Genomic DNA, 20560 nt, shown 5'->3' with positions numbered 1-20560 from the left:
TACAAAGGATTGTCCTAGTTTCATGTTTCCTCCATGATCTCCCGTAGCACTCATTTTTGTAAATTCCAAGATGACAAACAAATAAGACTCTTAGTACAGATATGGGCTTTTTCGCTAGTGGATAATGTGAGAATATGTATAGAAGATTAGCCGGACCGTTGCCAAAAATGGTGGACCTCTGTTCTGAGGATGCTATTGTTGTAAAAGGCATTTTGATAACAATGCTGCTCTTTGAATTGGGATTTGAGGGGGAGAACTGAATCAGCAGAAAGTGAAGTGCATACTCTGTCCTCTCAGACTGAGGGTGTCCCTTCTGTATGCATAAGCAAGTGGTTTTGCAAGAAGCTATATTCAAAAACAAGACTCTATTAAGAAATATTTGTGGCTGGAAAATGGTCTTGAATATATCCTCTGAGTGTGCAGTTGATGATATGCATGTATTTGGCTTTGGCCATTATATTAGTAGCATATGTAAGATATGACATCAGTACAGGACACAGAAGAAGAGAAATTGAGAGGAGGGAGCGAATATGGCAAGCATCTATTTCTTGTTTGGAAAAAAACCTATTATGGTGTATGTTAAGGGCTCATCTCCAGTTAAATCACACAGTTGGGATTAAAGCTGATTCGGTTCCTATTACTTTTCTTTAAAAATACTTTTTATGGAATGCATGGAAGGTCTTTTTTAAAACTTTCTCTGCTTTAGCTTATAGAAATGCAAAGAAAGCATCTTGCTCTAATAATTGGCCGAGCAGAAGTATGGCGGAACTATTCTCCAAACTTCTTTTAAAATATCCCCATTTCTATCTTGTTCTCTGTTAACTTAATCATGTGACTTTAGATGTGACGTCTGATAGAGAACAGGTTATTCTGCATCCAGGGGTTCCGAATGTGAGACAAACATCCCTGGAGAAATTCAGGCAATTGTTAAGAACGTTTCTAAATTACCCCTGACACATATGACCCTCCCTTGTTTTTATGTGTCTTATCTTGGGTACTGCTGCCAAATGGAGGAGGCAAGGCAGAGGCAAAGGAGAAGGGAGGTGGATCTGTCGCAAAGGATGGCAGTAAAGTCATATTGTTGCAAGGCTGACTGAAATTTTATAGTGGCCATGTTTCACTGTAGATAGATCCTGCTGTGGTTTGCTGCTGTTCCCAGAGGCCAGTTTACCAACCGCAGTGTAGTTTATTTATTTGGCCACATCCTGATGGTGCCACACAATCACATAATTGGGATTTTCGCATGGTGCACATGTACTTGGGGAGAGGGCTTTTGCCCATGGACCATAAACTGAGCAACCTATCATATGCTTTAGCTTGTTTGTTGCTGTTGGAGAACTTGGAACTTTTTTGAGTGTCTGGTACTTGTCAGAACTTGGACACTTTCGGCAATTGCACAGTCTCTGTTGAACTGGAAGAGACTTATTTCCATTCAAAGAAGCGGTGGGTGGGGAAGAAGGAAGGAAGAAAATGGCAAATGGTGCATCTTTTACTTTCCTTCCTTTTAATCAAGGTTAAACTTTGCTGATTCAATCTGCCTCCCTTATGCAAAGTTTATTTTACAGGGGGGAGAGCTCTGTTTTTAAAATAGATCATTACTGGAAGTTGAAGTAGATAAATAAAGTGATCCACATGGATTAAGAATGAAATGCAAAGTGATGCCCCTCCCTGAGAATCACAAAATGTGTGAACAAAGAGAACTTAAGCAGTCCAAAGTAATCCATTAGATCTCCTAATATGAAACCTTGGCTCATTTTTCTTTCAGAAATGTTTTGCTTTTGGGAGCAGTGGGTTTGTGGAAGCAGTCTTGCACTGTATGGCAGTATTTTGTCCTTTTTCCTTTAAAATTGTGCAGAAGGTTTTGAATCAAACTACATGGCAGAACAATAAGCACACTAAAGGATTTATTGCCTCCCAATATATTTTAGTAAACTCAGCAGGTGTCAATGTAATCTTTGCTTCAACCCTAGAGAATGTAATTATTGTATTAGAAGTAAAGATGTTAATCCAGTCTGTTAGAGTGTTCATGGGATAAAACTGGGGTATGTGTACCCACATTACTGCTTCCCCAGGATTATTCTCACCAAGAAAAATCAGGAATGGTCTTTGGGCTAATGGGTGGAAAATAACTAGAGAATGTAGTTTTGCTAGTAGTGAAGAGAGGTTTGGGGTGTATGTGAGACAAAGGTCTTCACCCAGTCTCATCCTGGATAGAAATCCTGCTTGCAAATAAGTAATGGTATAGAGCCAGTATAGTGCAGTGGTTAGTGTCAATCAAGACAGGGGAGACCTGGATTCAAATCACTTCACTGGATGACACTGAGATAGCCACACACGCTCAGTCTAACCCAGTGTTTCCCAACCCTGGGTCTCCAGCTGTTTTCAGACTACAATTCCCATCATCCCTGACCACTGGTCTTGCTAGCTAGGGATGATGGGAGTTGTAGTCCAAAAACAGCTGGAGAACTAAGGTTGGGAAACACTGGTCTAACCTACCTTATAGGGTGATTGTGAGGGTTGAATTGGAGAAATGGAGAATGTATGCCTAACCCTTGAACTCCTTAAAGAAAGGTGTAAATGTTCTCTGAAATAATGTGAGTGACTAGAAATAATGTACTCATTCTCTTTTATTTTTAGGCTGTTACAGTGCGGAATTCCATGGCTAAATCGTTGTACAGTGCTCTGTTTGATTGGATAGTTTTTAGAATTAACCATGCACTTTTGAATACCAAGGACTTTGAGGAGAGCACCAAGGTAACACCTAGGCTCGGTTTAAATGTCAGCTTAGATTCTATCCATCCTTCATATTGCAATTCTATAGGTTTTATTTGTGTTGTCATACTCAGACATTTCGATAGAAGAAGGCTGGATTTTAGCAGTAGTTTGAGCTTCAGGACAAATCTTTGGACTTTTGTGACCAAATAGAAGCATTGTCTTAAGACTTGTATACAAAGTGTATTTTTATTTAAGATCTGAACCAAGTCTGAAATGATTGCAAGTGCTTTAATATGTGTGTTCTTGTGCAACCTATCAAATTTATGTATTAAGAGTAATATTTCTAAAACTCCCCTTTATGTTGCAGACTTTATCCATTGGAGTACTTGATATTTTTGGGTTTGAAGATTATGAAAGTAACAGTTTTGAACAGTTTTGCATTAATTTTGCAAATGAACGTTTACAACACTATTTTAATCGACACATCTTTAAATTGGAGCAAGTAAGTCTTTAAAACTACATAGTTGCTTTTTTTTTTTTACTAATAGTGAAGTTTCATTTATTTTATTTTATTAATAGTTTACTAATATTGAATATATAACTTTCACCTGAAAGTAATTTCACTACATTATATCCATTTGCAGGTGTTAGTTCTAGTGTTACTATTTTTCATAAAACCATCACATGTTGTAAAAAAGAAAGTATTTTGTTGGAAGTTCCTAATCAAACTGCAAGCTTGTGTTCTCACCTCTCAATTGATATGAAGATCATAGTAGCCCTCACAGAGCCTTAATTCTCTCTTCAGTAGAATGTTGGCCTGCCATCTCAGCTTAGGCTACATCTTATGCAGTGTCTGGCTAACTGTGCAGGTGAACACAGCACTTGAAATTCTAGTCTGTGGACAGTTGGAAACATTTGCTTTACAAAGGCAAGGCTTTCTGCAAACATTCATGGGTATTTTGCTATTGAAACTTTGTACATGTTCAGAGGCCACCTGTCCAAGTTGCCAGAAATTGTGGAAATCTGAGGTGGCAACTCAGAACAGGCCATGTGTCCAGGGGTCAGGGCTACTGCAGACTACAATGTATTTGATGCTGGAAGGAGTATAATCAGAGATGAAACTCTGAAAAGCTCCTAGAAGAAATCAGACTCTATTGTTCTCTAAAAGACAGGTTCTGTAATTAAAACATTTTCTGTGTTTTCATTTAATTACTAGTTAAAAACAATATTTAGCCACTATTTGCCTGGTCAATAGAGCATTTTTTTTGGCCATCAGAACTCAGGCATTCAGTGTATGAAGACAGGACTCATAAACCCATCCCCTCTTTGGGGTGCACAATTGCAGAAAGACAAACCTTCTGATCTTCCTCTAAGGCTCCTTCCTTTCTATATATTTTCCATATAAAACTGGTCCTAAAGGATCTACATTGGCTCCCAGTTTGTTTCCAAGCACAATTCAAAGTGTTGGTGTTGACCTTGAAAGCTCTAAAATGCTTTGGTCCTGTATACCTGAAGCACTCAATGCGAGAAGTGAGGGTACAGGGAACCAGGCAGAGAGCCTTTGCGGTACTGGTGCCCACCCTGTGGAACGCCCTTCCAGCAGACGCCAAGGAAATAAACAATTATTGGACTTTTAGAAGACATTTGAAGGCAGCCCTATATTGATGTTTTACTGTGTTTTTAATGTTTTGCTGGGAGCTGCCCAGAGTGGCAGGGGCAACCCAGTTAGATGGGCAGCATGTTGCTGCTGCTGCTGCTGCTGCTGCTGCTGCTGCTGCTGCTGCTGCTGCTCAAACCTTGTAGTTAAGATTTATTTGAGCAACTCAGCCAGGCTCTAGATGTGAAACAAGCTGTAGGGTCTTCTGTTGGCACCAGGAGGGGGGAAAAGAGGAGCTGAAGGCAGTTCTTTTTTCTCAACTTGTTCCTTTAACTGGCCTGAGATGTAAGTCACCTTCTAACCCTTTGTAGGATTGGAAGGAATTGAGGCACCATCCTAACTGTGCTTTAAAAAAAGTAGGGAGATTTTTCAGTGGAAGAGACCTCCTGCCCTGTTCCCTCATATTCCCTCCCATATCTACAGAGGGTGCAGAAATGTAGCAAATCAATATGCTGATAATCGGCACATTTGGTAGATGCAGCACAGGATGTTGCTGCATCTTCATTATAGGCTACCCTACATTTGATGTAGGAAACACTTGTGTGCCTTGACACATTAAAATTGTCTGTTTACATGGTTGCTGGTATTTGGAAAAAAACATCAAAGGAGCAGTCCTCATGCACCGGCTTCCTGAGTTTGTTAGCATATGGCTTGACTTTTCACTGTGTTTAGCAAAGCAGATTGCTTTAAAATACTGCTAAAATATTATGTGGTGTTTTTGCCTTAATGAATGTAACTTGCTCCCATCCCAGGAGGAGTACAGACTGGAAGGCATCAGCTGGCATAACATAGAATACACAGACAATTCCGGCTGCATAAACCTTATCAGTAAAAAGCCAACAGGGTTGCTCCATCTGCTGGATGAGGAAAGCAAGTGAGTATGTTGTTGCCCCATTCTTGTGATTGTCAGGTTTCGGATCACTAAAGTCCTGTGTTGTTGTTGTTCTTGTTGTTTGCAAGTGAGTAGCAGCTTAAAAGTGAAAACCAAAATAAGAAAGATCCCTTATGATTATATATTATCTATCCATTAATATTTTAAAGATTTCCTTACCCTTAGGGAGGAGGATGCAAATGATCAAGCTGTCCCCAGGACGAGAATGCTCACTCAAGTTAATATGGACATCTGTATGGGATGTGCTGGATCTGCAACAAAATATTACATTGGGTTGTTGTTCAGGATGCCAACCCATGCCCTTATCCAGTGCTTTTTATCTAAAAAAATGTTTAGGAATACTCTCATTTTGACTCAAGAAAATCACCATTTAATAGTTCAAATCAGGAAAAATAAATAGGGACAAAAGTACAAAGCATCACAAAATGTTTAGGGGTATGTATACCCCTCCCCCCCTAAAATAGCACTGTCTTTATTCATTTTGCACACACTATTCAGTGTCATTCCCCATCTGCCCCACTCAGTCAACATTCCATGACCACTGAGCATGTTAAGTCCTCTATGAAATGTTTTCAGGGGTTTCTTCAAGCCAGCTGATGGCAAGGGTGGTGTCATTTTGTCTGAGGAAAGATTCCCATTCAGAAAATGAGTTTACAGTTGTTATAAGAAAAATACTGCTCTAAGAGCTCGTAATGTCCTTAAGTAGGTTCTCTATCGGTAGGCAAAAATAACAGAGGCCAACCAGAGGATATTGAGAAGCAAGGCAGCTAGTAAGCTTGATCTTTATTAACTGTTGCAACAGGGTCTCACAACCACATGCAGGAGGCAGGAGGGACCCAGAACAATGGAGTGCAAGCTCTTATATAGACATTTGAAATTGCCTCCCCTGTAGCTCAAGACCGCCCTGCAAAACATCACACATACATAACTGAAGGGGCGGTCTAGAGCAGAAAACCTGTCTGCCAGGATACCTGATAATGGTCACTGATTGCTTTTACCTGGGCATCCTGGCCATTCCTTTGTGATGGTAGATACTTTAGTTCCTGAATCTCTTACATTTATTGATAGTTTGCTCAGCTTAACAGATACTTGCCAGACTGTATTTGCAAAGGGAGGTGTAAGCCCCTACAGTCCAAAGACAACTGAAAAGCTTTTCCCATTTCCTTCCTCCTTGCAGAGAAATATTTGAGGTCAATTTGGGACAGTCAAAATGGATTCAGAATTGCTCTCCTGTACAGTTTCAGACACTATACTTATGCATGTGTGTTTGCCTTGTACATTTATGAACACATGATTTATATATATATATGACACCTTAGAATTCCTATAACAAGTTGCAATATTTATATAGCTTAGATGATATAATCTATTCCATTGTGATAGGATAGCAGGAGAATCAGTCTTGGAAATGTGTTCTGGAGATATGCATTACTCAGCACACTCTCTCTTTATGTCATTAGCCTTCCAGTATTTCCCCAATTTCCCATTCCTATCAACTCATACTTGAGTCATCATCTATGGCATACAGTAGTTTCCTTTCTTGCATCTAAAAGAGTTCAACTTTTCTTTGAGACTTGATGGACATGAAAATAGCCTTTTCCTGAAAGGGTTTTTGTTTGTTGTTCATTTCACAATTAAAACTTTGTGGTCATCAAAGCAGGATAATACGTCTGTTTTCCACTTGCAGTTTTGCTACAATCATAATAGGGACTAGTCAGCATAGGCAGGGAGGTATACTGAGGACCAGTGTGCACAGACTATGGGGTCCCAAGAGAAAATTCTGTGTTGAAAGTCAATTAAATAAGTTGCAATTGAAAGTGATTATTAGCATAGGAGCCAACTCCTAGGGACCAAGGTCTCTTCATTCCGCCCCTCAATAAAATAGTTGAGGGAGCCAGGCCTCTCTAAAATTGATGGACATTGCCATTCAAATAGTGTGCATGTTCCACATCCTGTGATCAGTTATGTGGGGCAGGGCTTACCCCCTCCCATGTTTTATTCAAGATGGCACTTGTTTTCCCCTTGCTGAAGTGATGCTAAAAACAAAACAAAAAATGTTCTTTCTAGGACATGCTGTTCTCACAGGAGAGGCTGGCTAGCCCCAGTCCCATGTGCAATCCCAAATTGACTGCATGCTCTGCAAGTTCTCAGTTTTGCTAGAAAGTTGGACAGTGACCCAAACACCCACAGAGCTATCACATTGTTTGAGCAGGAGTGTCTACAACAAACAGATCAGAAAAGTGGAGATAGCACCAGTGATTTACGATACACTTCTCAGTGTTCATGATCTCAAGGGAGGGTGGGAGGCTGATCTTGTGATTCAGATCTTAGATTGTGTCTGGAGGAAAGCACCCCTTAGGACAATTGCAGCTTCCATAAAGAAGAACCGGCGTGGTGAGAGAGAGGCCGAAAGGCCCCACAGGCCAGGAATTTATCTCTGCCCTGGGCGTGGTGCCAAGCGCCACTATTGGTCAGTTGGCACTGCGTCCAGGGGAACGCCCTCTGATTCCTGCCACCATTTGCCAATTTGGCAGCAAGGGGACAATCTTGCCTTCAATAGGCTGGCTCACAGAGGATGGTCAGGGCCCGCCCTCAAAGCTGCCTGCCCGAGAAGGAGTGAGCGGACATCTTCATTTTATGCTATTGACTATGATGCCAAGCCCCCTCTTTCTTTCTGCGTTACCCTTCATTTTTTCTGAATTTTGATATACATACACTGTGTGTGACCAAACATTATGTTGATTGTTCTGTTGTTTGTTTTTTCCTGTTATTGGTCTGTTTGTTTCTTTTTTGCTACTGTATGCCATTTACTGAAAGGAGGAGAGAAAAACAATAAACACTTAAGCAATAATGCTCTCTTCACACACTACTCTTTTCCTGCATGAAAACAAAATTTAAAAATCCAATTTGTTTGATCCGTGATATGAGTGTAGTTTTTGCTGTGATGCGAATATGCTGATCAAGCCGCTACTCTTTTGTCTCCCCACTAAGCAGCCCGTAGATGCTTAGCGCCTGTGTGCTGGAAAAGGAGAGTGAAAAACCAATCGATTTTAGCTCTATAGCCATGTTGCTGTTTTACTAATTATCTAATTATCTAACGATTTGGGAACTGAATATATCTGTATGTCTTATAGGAATACATGTATTAAAATCACCAACTAAAAACATTCTCTTCTCTTCATTCAGTTTCCCACAAGCCACAAATCAAACGCTGCTAGACAAGTTTAAGCGTCAACATGAAGGGAACCTCTACATTGAATTTCCAGCTGTAATGGAACCTGCTTTCATCATAAAACACTATGCTGGAAAAGTTAAATATGGTGTGAAGGTCTGTACATTGTTCACTGCTAACATTTTCTCTAAAAATAGATGCAACTTTTAATATTTGAAAGCCATAATAATGCCTTTGGAGGCGCTTGTTGTTGAATTAAGTGATCCTTATCATAGAACCATAGAATTGTAGAGTTGAAAGGGACCTTGAGGGCCATCTAGTCCAACCCCCTGCAATGCAGGAATCACAACTAAAACATACATGACAGATGGTTTATCACCTGTAGAATGGGGATTTCGACTTCAGTACTGTAAGTTTTGAATCTGCACTTTTACTTTTTCTCTTCCTGTATTTGTGCCAATATTGGAACTTGGTGGATTGAATCAAGTATATATGCACTTTAGCATAATCACCTATTGGCTTTGTTTTTCCTTTTTATCCCAATTGAAGCTGAAGTCTAACCATAGTTACCTGCATATAAGTTCCATTGATTTGAATGGAACTTAATGCACCTGAATGTGAGCATGTGTATGGCCTAATTTTTAAATGAAAATATCAGTTATTCTAGCACAGCCCACCTGTAGTAGGAAAAGCTTATCATGTTCATGCGCACAAACAGAGCACATGAAGAACATGTGTACATTGTCTTGAGTTTGAGATTATTATACAGTTCTTATAGGGAGGTGTAAGAGCATAAGTGAGATTCCATTGCATTCTTGTCATTCCATGATCCTAGTCATATTTCCCAAGTTTGATTGCTTCCTTAGGCAATGTTGGCACTGGTGACAATGCATATTTCATCTAATTTGTAAATGATTCAAAAAGTGCTAGAGAATAATGCTAAGCTTGAGGAACGTCTTAGAACCTTATTCGGCCAAGCAGCTTTAACACATGCATTTAACAGATGTACAGCATACTATTGAGCATATATTATTGCCCGATTGTAGAAATCAAATGTTTTGGGAACATAGGAAGTTGCCTTATACCAAATCAGGCTTCTAGTTTATCTAGCTCAGTTGTCGTACACTAATAAGCAGTGGCTGTCTCCAGGGTTTCATGTAGGAATCTTTCCCAGGCTTACCTGAAGATGTCAGAGATTGAACCCAAAACCTTTTGCCCTGAAAACTTGTACTCTACTACTTCAGGACTACACTGTATTTCATTTCTTTCCTCTTTAGGATTTCCGGGAGAAAAATACAGATCATATGCGACCAGACATTGTCGCTCTCCTAAGAAGCAGCAAGAGTGCCTTTATTTGTGGAATGATAGGAATTGATCCCGTTGCTGTGTTTCGTTGGGCGGTCCTCAGAGCTTTCTTCAGAGGTGCAGTTGCATTTAGGGAGGCAGGAAGGCGGCACATTGAGAAGAAAACTGGTAGGTGTTGTATACTGTAACTATCTTCATATAAAATGGGTTCGTCCTCTTGAACCTCTCAAAGGTGTCTGCGGTGTCTTTAAGGGCTAGTCTCCAATTTCAGATCTTGCATTATAAGAAATCAGGGTTTTATATGCTTTACATCTGTTCTTCCCCCCTCCCCCAAAGCTTGTGGCACATAGAAGATGATCCCATGATTACAAAAATAAGATGGATCTTAATAGTTTCGGACAAACTATTGTGTGAGCTTTTGATAGTGCATAGGTCTTAAAGTTGATTAAACATACCTGATAGGAGTGTTGATAGTTTTAACTGATCCTGTTGTTGTTGTTGTTGTTGGCAAAGTCTGAATGCATAGAACATTTAGAGATGATTTCTAAAGAATAGGTAGATGGATTTCATTTCCAGTCTTAGCACCACAGCGCCACAATACTACTATAGAAAACAAAGCCCTCTTCCTGCCCTTTAAGAGTAAAAGACAGCATTTTCCCACCGTTCTAGCACTGGTATGGGAATCACTGTAAATGCTGCCATTTCACTTTGCCCAGAATGATCTGGGCAAAGTAAAATGCAGTTTATTCCAGCCACTACCACTCCAGTACCAGAATGGGGAGGGCTGGAAATGCTGTGTGCAACAGAGGTGCTGTGTGATGGCATGTCTGGTAAGTGCATTTCTGTCTGTGTGTGCATACATTGGCCATGCCCACCACTAGCATGGGACTCTTGGTTTGAAAAAAGTAACCCCTCTATTAACATTTATAAAACAGAGGTCATTTTAAAAGTCCTTTTGCATTTAATCATAACAAAATTAATTTCTCCCAGGCTGTTTGTTTAGTGCCTGCTGGTTACTGTGAACTGGGCTATAGTCATCTTCTTGTCCTGGTTCTCCTTAAAACCTTTCTATAACCTAACCTCAACCCCTTTCCCCCAAAAAACCTACATTCTAATGGACTCTGAATCTGTAGCCTTGTATATTTGAGGATATTTTGCTTAAGGTGCGCACAGTATTTTGTGAGGCTTGTCCTTGTTTCTCTCATGTCTGCGTTTTAGGGGCCTTTTTCTTTTCGAAACTGAAAACAATTAGCTCAAAACAAATGTGTAAAAGATCGTCTTTGAGGAGATTCACATTGAACATACTCAAATGCTGTTACATATTACAATTTGCGTGTAAGCATTTGTACTAAAGAGCATTCAAAAAATATTTGGCACTTAATTGCAAGTTACTCAGGATATTAGTTTTGCAAGTATGCTTACAAATGTTATAGTAAAATCTGGCTGCTGCTAATTTAGAAATAGAATAATGGAATTGTGCCTGATGTTCTAGTCTATTTCACAGTAATTTTCATATGCTCAGCCCTTCCAAGTGTATCATGGCTACCAGTCAGTTTGTTCAAGAAACCAAAATGCAGATTTTGTGGCACAGGTACTAACTTGTCTATCAACTACATAGCTAGAAGAGCAAGAATTTGGGCTATTGCACAAGGTATTGTTTTCATGTAGGATGGTGGATGTTTTCACTACAGATATATATGACACAAATGTGTGTTTTGCTGTGAGTGCATATGCTGAGAAGCTATATTGGCAAAAATATACTCATATGTGATGGTATACAGCCTTTCCATGTTTGCTCTTCTTTCATTTTTTGGCAGGGAGGGGGGATGTCATGTGAGAAACAAAATCTAACCTGCTTTCACAAATATCCAGAGTGTTAACTGTGTCAGTCTCTTGCAGCTTTTATTATTTATAAGAATTAAACACGCATAATGCAGATTGCTGTGATCTTATTCCTAAAAATGGGAAACTCAAAGGGAGAGGGAATAAGAGCTTTCCTTTTGGACAAATGAAAATACATTTTTGCAGATGCTAAAAGGTTTTCACTCTGGCCAAACTACATGTTACAAATGTATAATGATAGGAGTAGCTGCTGCTTGCATGGGTGGGTGGGAAGGATTATTGGGTCAGATTAGTCATATTGATTTGTACTGGGGGGTGGGGTGGGGGAGGAGTAGCTTCCACTAAGAAAAGCAGCTTTCGGAGGGGGCATTTTTCAGCGAAATAGTGGTAAATTTTCTATCCAACTCAAATCTAGTTGGAGGCAATGATGGTGTGAAAAATTAAACTTTGGATCCTTGTAGTTCATCTGTTTTTAATTGTTACAAATGTACCATGGAGAATATCTAAAAGCATTAAGTGGAATAGTCAGGGCTTTTAAGGTTCTTGCACCTGGTATAGCTTGAACTCCTTATGTGAGCATTCCACATCAACTCTTAGATATACTTCCTTAATCATATACTGCTGTTCTTTACAAGGGTAGCTTTTATCTACAGGTGTGTGGAACATCTCATGGACAATCAGAAAGCAATAGGAAATATTGTCTGAGAAAGCTTCTACAGTTACATTTATGGTACATATGGAAAGTATCTCATGCCTATGTCTCGTTCGTTTTAAATCACTTTATTTTGTTCTTTCCGTGCCAGTGATGTTGAATATCGGTGCTGTGCATTAACTTGAAGTTAATATTTATTTGCAGTGTTTTCTTCTGTAGCTTTTTGTACTTCTGTTTATGTAGTTTAGCTTTTCAAATACATCTGTTAAGTTTCTAGAGTTGAATGAATGCAAGTGTCTACAGTTTGTTCTTTTCTTCTCCTGACTCAGCAAGTGATACTGTAGCCCTTCTACATTTATAGTAGCAAACTTTCATCCTGATAACTGAAAGTAAAAAACAAACATCACATTTTCAAAGTTCGTATTTCAAATTTTAGTGAAGAAAGATTTGCATTCCACACTAAAAATTGATTAATATATCTCACATAAAAATGATCCACATTCAAGTAAGCCTGTGAAATCATTATGAATGCAAACCCTGGCTTTTTAAATTGTAATATTTAGATGATGTAGAAAATTTCAGGCAAAGAATCTATTTCCACCATTGTAATTTCCCTGTAACAGTGGTCCTGTATCATATTTTGCTGTAGTTCTTGGTTCATCCTCTATCTTAACCATTTGTGTTAGGAATATGCTGCAAGGTTAAATAGCCACCCTTCTCTGTTACACCAGACTGTTTTAAGTATCTGGCAACTCTTTCTGTTTGGAGCTATGTTTGTGTTGCATTTAGCTATCTCATGTTACTGTCAGTATAATTCCTATTATGTAACCATTTCTGCTGGCTATTGATGGTGAAACAAAGCTAGTAGTTAAAATGGTATAATGTGAGGTAGACTGCCCAGTCAAGATCATAGAATAAATATGCAGCATCCAGTTAAAAATGAACTTTTTTGTGGTCTGTCCACATCTAGACTGCAGCTGTTCTGAAATTTATTCAGTCTAATCAATTCCTTCGGTCAGTTCCATTTCATCATCAAGGTCGCTTCCAGACAACTTGTTTGTTGAACATTCATCCTGATTTGCTTCTACAAAGTTTGCAGGGAAGTTATATGATGTGGGCTGTTAGACCAATTGTCCCTAAGCTTTTTGGTGTTGCAACCCACAATTCCAAATTTGCTTGTTAGGATGGTCCATTGATTGGTTGTCACATGAATTTTGGATCTAAGGTCTTCAGCAGTTGTCAGTTTCATGTGTTTTAATTGCAAGTTCACCTATCTGATAACCATTATTTGAGGCATCCAAGCAAAAATTTACTTAATACCCCTCACAGTGTAGAATTTGTTGAAATATTTATAGTACTTGCAGTTATTCACAGTGTTTTATTTTTAATGGGAATCTAAGAACACCAGTCAACTGATTGCAGGCTATTAATTCATAAACTATGAAAGTTATTCTAAAAACAGGTGATTAAACAGGCAGTGTCAAATACAATTAATGAAAAAGTTCATTATAGCAAGCATCATCAGTAGGATGGCTGAGTTTGCATTTTTCCAACAAGTAGGTCAATGCAATGCTTGATAGTTGTCAGACATAGTTTGAGATCAGTATTGATAGATAGCTTGCTACTGTCTTCATAGCTGTCATTGCTGAAAAAAACCTGTATTGCAAAGATAAGCACAGAGACTGATTCAACAAGCTCAGGATACTCAGTGGTAACTGAGTAACCAAGCAATTTTGGTAATTTGAAGCCAGATTTTAAATAGCCTCACTTCCAGAAAAATATATTTGATGGTCCACTCACATAATAGTTTCATGAATTGTTCTTTTTGCACAAGTACAACTTTGTGACATCACTCAAATGTCTCTGTTTCTTCAGCAGAAAAGTATTGGGCAAACTTACACTATACAAACTTCAAATCTCCCTTGGCTTAACTATGAACTAAACCTTGTGGCATATCTACTGACGATTCCTCACAAGTTGTTCATAAAGAGAGTTATTTTGAGTGTCTGTTGTGCCTGCATATGAGAGGTGAACTGTAATAGTCACTCAAAACAACACCCTCAACAAGCACCTTGTTGTGAACCATCTCCAGATCTGCCACTAAAAATCAGTTTCCAAGTGTTACAGTGCAAGACTTGAGCCTTTCTGATGTTTGGTTACAAACATAAGAGGCACTGCCATTTAGTCTTTATCTTCCTGATTATGTTGTAACAACAGTAATATGAATCAAGCCCAACACAAATAATAACTCATGATGCTTGAAAGTAAAAAAAAAACTGTAACAAAGAGAGCACCTAGAATAAATTATGTAGATTAAATAGGCCTGTCCTGCATTATGAGAGTCCACATGTAGAATCTGGCATAGGATTTATGCAAGACTGGAAGTACAAGATAAGTAATAATTAGAATTATTGGAGACATGGATGATAGTTTTCTGTTTTCAAGATTAAAGCCCTAAGAGCCACATAAAAGCAATAATTGTTATGATTTGTTTTGAATTCCACATTTCAGCAGGCTATACCTAATCTGAAAATAATTCACAGCCCACATCAGATACACATATTTATAATAATCAGAACAGCTTATTTAAAATGATGCATTAGGCAATGCCCTTTGGATAATGTGATCCTAATTGCTAATGGGTAAGTGAGCTCATTAATCCCATTAAACATAGAAATGTCATGCTATTTTATGAAAATGCTATTATAAAACTGTTAACACATATCATGGCCATGCATTATAAAATGCAGTGCTGTTTCATTGTTGATTCCAATTTATAATTCATTATTTTGGCTGCAGCTTTATCTTTTCAAAATACGAAGGGAAGTTGCCCAAAACCCAGCAACTTGCCTTACAACGATCCAGTAAAAGATCAGTTCATCTCTGTCTTGTGCACTCCTCAGAATTGCTAGAAATGGTGAAATTACTGTCTGTAGGCAGAAAGCACCCATCACTTTTGAACTATTCTGTGTCAATAAGGCAGTTGTCCGCACTGTTCTTGACTCTTCGTTGGTTTCTGCTTATGTAATCTTTCTCTTTTCTCCATGTTTTTGTTTTGCTTCCCAAGGGCATGATGATGCGGTTTTGAAAAGTGTGGATAGTTTTAGCTTTCTCCATCACCCAGTTCATCAGAGGAGCTTAGAGATCCTGCAGAGATGCAAGGAGGAGAAGTACAGTAAGGCGCCATATCCCACCATCTCTCTGACATGACACTCACACACAGCAGGAAATGGAAACCAGGAGCATACTTAGGAGCAAGGGTGGGCAACCATGCTTGGAACCTTGTAATGCAGAACCTGAAGGCATCTTGAATGACAAGACCTGTTAAAACGTCGGAGGGATCTTAGTGCCCTTTTCTTGGGAATTTATAGGCAGGATGGGCCCTAGAGGTTTGAGTGGATGCTCTGAATCCTGTTTTTACCTCAGTCATAAAGATTTTTCCAGTATATAAGCCTGATTAAGGCATGGTGCCATTTTACTGAAGGAACTGTTGATTAAATCTCCTAGGTATCCCAAGATTTTAGTTAAAACTTTTCATTAGTGACACCCTTTAGACAGAGGAATAATCTAATCTGTATTTATTCTAGCTAGATTTTGGGGGGCAAGATTCCACCAAATTCTGGTGCACTTTTTTTATATATAGTAGTGTCTACATGTGGATATAAATGTATATACATCTTTTTTTTAAAGAAAACCCTCCACTTTTTGAGAACTCTAGTGCAATGTAGAATAACTGTTCTGCCTTTGGAGGATTTCCTTCATAGAAGAGAATAGATATGCACTTGGTCTCCATTTCCTTCTCCTCACTTCCGTTTGTTACATAATGAACTAGTCCTGCATGAAAACCAGGCCCGTTTGCCTTTGATACTAATGATGGCTGGATTTCTGTTGTGGGAGGAGCAGGGGTCTAGCAGCATGAAACATAACACCCTCTGCCATAAAGAGTAGCGCATGGTGTTTCAGTGTTACAATTACATTGGGAGCCTACTGAAGGGTACCTTGATGCTAACTTGCTCATTAAACAGCTTTGCATATGCAGTAACCATTCCACCTTAATGATCAGGCGCATCACCATTTCAGACTCTTGAAACAGGAGATATTTTTTTATAAAAAAGTTTCTTTTCAATGTTTGCCTGACTACTTGGACAGAATTGATTCAGCTTTTCAATGTGTTGGGTTCCAAGGAAGACTGAAACCTTGTTCCTTCATAGACCTCCATTTTTGCGTTTGTGCTGTAATGGCTTATAGAGATGCCACATCGCTGCTAATCTTAATAAAGGAAATGCCTTTCCCTCATGTATATGTTGCGTATCTTTTGGAGTACCATCCCCCACAAAGGTTGGTGTTCCCTCTGCAATGGGTGTGGATGGTGTTAATCTGTAAGAAGAGCTGAACGGATGGTGTGATATGAACTGAGTTGAACAAGTTGCATGAGTCTTGCATTACATGGATTTTCTCCATTGTGTTTGAAAATAAGAATATATAATTAACAAGAAAAAATGTAAAAGCGTGCTCTGAAATCAGTTTTGCATGGAACAGCGTAGGAACTGCTCTGCTGGACAAAAGGTCCATCCAGGCCAGCATTCTGTTTCCAACAGCATCAAACCAAATGCCTGTGGGAAGCTGGAAGTCAACGGCCTTCTCCCGTTTGTCCTCAGCATCTGGTATTCATCTCTTTGTCCTCCGAATCTAGCTCCATCTAGTCAAGGGCAATCATTGTTGATTAGGCCCAATGAATTTTCACCACCTTTTTAAAAAAAAAGTATAGTGCTCTTCGCAATAGCTGTTGCTAACAAAATCCATAAAGTGTTTTATGTTTTGTGTGAAACTGTGTTTGTTCTGAGTCTTGTGCTAATCAAGTTCATTGGGTTAGCTCGAGCTCCAGTATAGAGAGAGGAAGAAAAAAATGCCTCCCTATTTTCAACTTCATTCATAATTTTAAGTCTTTACTGTGTCTTTCCTTGATCTTGCTTCTAATTCAAAAAGTATTGAATACTTCTGTCTTTTCCTATTAGGGAAAAAGTGCTTCAACCCCACAGTTACTTTAGTCGCCCTTTGCTTTTTCAGGCTCTGCATTATCTTTTCTTAAGGTGACCAGAACTACACACAAGTGTTTCAAATGAAGTTGCACAATAGATTTTATATAAATATATTAAGATACTGGCTGTCTTTATCAGTTTGCTCTTCCACTGCATCTCAATAGCCATTTTGTTGCCCGTCCATCCTATTTGGAGCTTTCCTTGGGGAGAATGCAGATTTACCAAGCTGTAGCTTTTTCCACAGTGTGTGTACAACCACTTGTTAGGCCAGCCATCTGTGTGCTGGGTCGCACAGTGAGGAGAAACTTCCAACACTTGCTTCTGTGAATTTCTAATCAGGTTTGGAAGGCATGGTATGATTTTACAGACAACTGGTCACCAAGTATTATTTATTTATTTATTGATTAATTTATATACCACCCTTCATCCAAGCACCACGGGGCAGTTTACAATATAAAAACACAAAAATAGTAGTTAGGTGCACACTGCTATAACTTTTACTTTGCAAATTATTTTTGGTATACATCTGTGGTCTGCTTGGGATTCTTCTGTCCTTAACAATTTGCAAACTTCTGCAGACCTCACTCCTTATTCCATGACTATAGGTCCTTATGAATCAGTTACGCAGCAGTGGGTGCGATACAGATCCTTAGGGGATGGCATTTATTGCTTTCTGTTAATATAGTTGAATGCTTCTCTTCCCCCACAGGGGACTACTTATTTTCAGAACATTACGGTAGCATATTATGAAGCAGTCTGCACATATAACACTGGTTCTGGCACATACGCTTGTGTTTCTGAGTCTGGCTCAAAAGTGCTGGTTTTAACATAAAAGGGCCTATGCAGCTCAGGACCCTGATACCAAATGGAATACCTCCCTTCACTTGAAAATCATGTGAGAGAGGATCAGAGGGTGGCAGCAAGGCAGAGGGGATATTTAGTTGTGGCCTCTAATTTATGGGATGCTATTCCCGGGGATGCCTGCTTGCTCGGCACTAACCACCTCCCAGGCTTTTGAGAGAGTGTAATAATCATGCTTATTGCTTTGGGGTGGGGGAGGAATAGTATTTTATGGTTAAAACCTAATGGTTATTTTAATTTGTATATGTAAGTTACCTAGAGACGCTTTGTATAAGGTGACTAAGAAATTGAATAAATATTATCCCTCGTTGCTCTTAAATCATGAATGATGCAATTCATGCATAGTTGTTGACAAAAGGGCCTCACTAGCAGCTCTTAAGAAAATTCAGTGGTCATGGAAGAAATAATAAAGTTTACAAATGCTAATTTAATGTTTTGAAAATGACTAGGCCCAGAGAAGATTACATTGCATGAGTGATTCTTGCCAAACACAGTAAGACTGCTCACCTTCAAATCTCGTCATCAAGATAGAGCTTTAGCTTATTGAATCACCTTAATTTATTAATATTTATTTATCTCTTCAGTAATCTTTTCATGTCCTATGGGTATACTATGACTGAAAGATTTATTATTATTTGCTCAGTTTTTTGTGTTGTTTTTTTTTTTTTTTTTTTGCTAATTAGGATATTTGTGGCCTTATTAAAAGCAATAGGCCTTGACTTGACTTCTAGCCAAGTGTGGGGGGGTGTAGAATATCTTATTTTTTTGTACTTCCCTTACACAAGGATATATCAAAGGGGAACAAACCAGTAAATTTATTTTGCAAATCTAGTTACCTAAAATTTGGGGTCATTCCATACCAGATGATTGGGTTCAAAGGTTCCAAAATTGTTAAACCAATCTCATCTGCCAGTTGACTCCCTTTATAAATCTAGTTTGAGGATACTGAGTGTTCTAAATGCTGAATATACATTATCAGCTAATCCTTAGAAAACCCTGTAGATTAGGTCAGTTCTGTATCTGATTTGTTATGACATGGTGGAGGAGGGAAATTGGAACCAAGAATTTCCTGATTCATTTCTTGTCCACTGTGCTACACCATCTCTGAATACCTATGTTAGGGTTAGTAATGCAGGTTAGAGCCACCATAGTTTTGCATTTCAGATGAGACTTTCAGACCCACTTAAGGCAAGCCATGTTTGTGTTAAATTCTGCATAGTATGTTTTGTAATAGAGGCTGTAGCTTTTAAGATGGATCAGCTAAGAAGTGTATCTTGTATTCAGTAAAATGTATTGAACCATGCTAGGCTTTTAAAAAGAAAATGCCCAGACCAAAATAGTGAACTTTGTTCCTGGTAGCTCTGCTACCAGGTTGGAGGTTGTCCAAGCACAGTATATAAGAAAGATTTCCAGTTAAGCTATTAATAGAATCCAGAGGCTTACCTCTGCACAAATTTGTGGTGTTCATATGGTCTGCATTGTTCTACTTTTATAAGAAGGAGAAAGCAGCTGACCAGAAAAGAACTTTTACAGATAATAATCTTATTGGAGGTGTGGCTCTTAGTTGCAATATTTTCCTCCTATAAAAGCTTTCCCCTTTGTGTTGTTTCTTGGATATAGAGATGTGCATCTTTTAAAAAATATATTTAAAATATGGCTTTATATGTAGGATTACAAGTAAAGTTTATGGCAAACGAGTTTAGGACATCTTTTCTTTATTTTAAGAGCTTAAGTCAAATATATCATTATTACCAGCCATGGCTCCTCGTTTATGGTTCTTCTCTCCCTCCCCCAGTTCCCAGCATGTACCATTTTCAGCACATGTTGCAGTCTGATTTTCCCCCCTCCCAAGCTGGTGCAGAGAATTTATCTAATGCTAAATAGAATGTTAATTTTTTTGTTGATATGCTGCCACAGGTATTGCCCGCAAACGTCCCAGAACACCACTTTCAGATCTGCAGGGAGTTAACACTATCAATGAGAAAAGTCAGCGGTAAGTCAGATTGTGTGATAAGTGCAACTGCTAGAGCAAGAGCTTTACATATGAAGTTGTGACTTTGGAAAAGTTACCTTTTTACAAAAAAAAACCACCCTGGTATATTCTTTGTGAAATCTAAGCAATAAAGTGTATTTGTTTCCCACATTGCAGTGATATGTATGGAGTTGGTTGGAACAGCAAGATGGGCGTGCGGCAGAGCAGACTCTCCAGCCAAAGTAGTTTCCTCGACAAAGATGGGATATTTGTGAATTCAACTAACAGCAAGCTGTTGGAGAGAGCCCATGGCATCCTCATGTTAGTTCATATTTGTTCTCTGTTACAAAGATAAACTGATCTCTAGGGATAGCAACAAACATGGGACAAGCTGGGGGTAAGAGAGATCTCTATTACCCTTCAGCATTCATCACCCAAGGAACACAGATTTAC

At 38.9% G+C, this 20560-nt stretch overlaps 1 protein-coding gene across 19 annotated transcripts in view; it reads left to right on the top strand.

Moving 5' to 3' along the window:
- MYO9A (myosin IXA) overlaps positions 1 to 20560 on the top strand; it is a 177933-nt gene that overhangs the window by 68314 nt on the left and 89059 nt on the right. For 15 of the 19 annotated variants that reach the window (XM_083712356.1, XM_083712355.1, XM_083712354.1 and 12 more), the window contains 8 exons: positions 2638 to 2754; positions 3083 to 3217; positions 5125 to 5246; positions 8451 to 8592; positions 9714 to 9909; positions 15303 to 15410; positions 20053 to 20128; positions 20285 to 20428. In XM_083712356.1, coding sequence (XP_083568482.1) covers positions 2638 to 2754; positions 3083 to 3217; positions 5125 to 5246; positions 8451 to 8592; positions 9714 to 9909; positions 15303 to 15410; positions 20053 to 20128; positions 20285 to 20428 — 1040 coding nt within the window. The remainder of the gene's footprint in view (positions 1 to 2637; positions 2755 to 3082; positions 3218 to 5124; positions 5247 to 8450; positions 8593 to 9713; positions 9910 to 15302; positions 15411 to 20052; positions 20129 to 20284; positions 20429 to 20560) is intronic. The other 4 variants (XM_083712364.1, XM_083712363.1, XM_083712347.1 and 1 more) reach the window with 1 other exon arrangement.

This window comes from Podarcis gaigeae, assembly GCF_964106915.1.
Source record: "Podarcis gaigeae genome assembly, chromosome: 14".
In the NCBI taxonomy this organism is placed as follows: domain Eukaryota; kingdom Metazoa; phylum Chordata; class Lepidosauria; order Squamata; family Lacertidae; genus Podarcis; species Podarcis gaigeae.
The sequence above is the reverse complement of the archived record's forward strand: the minus strand, read 5'-3'. Positions and strand labels throughout refer to the sequence as shown.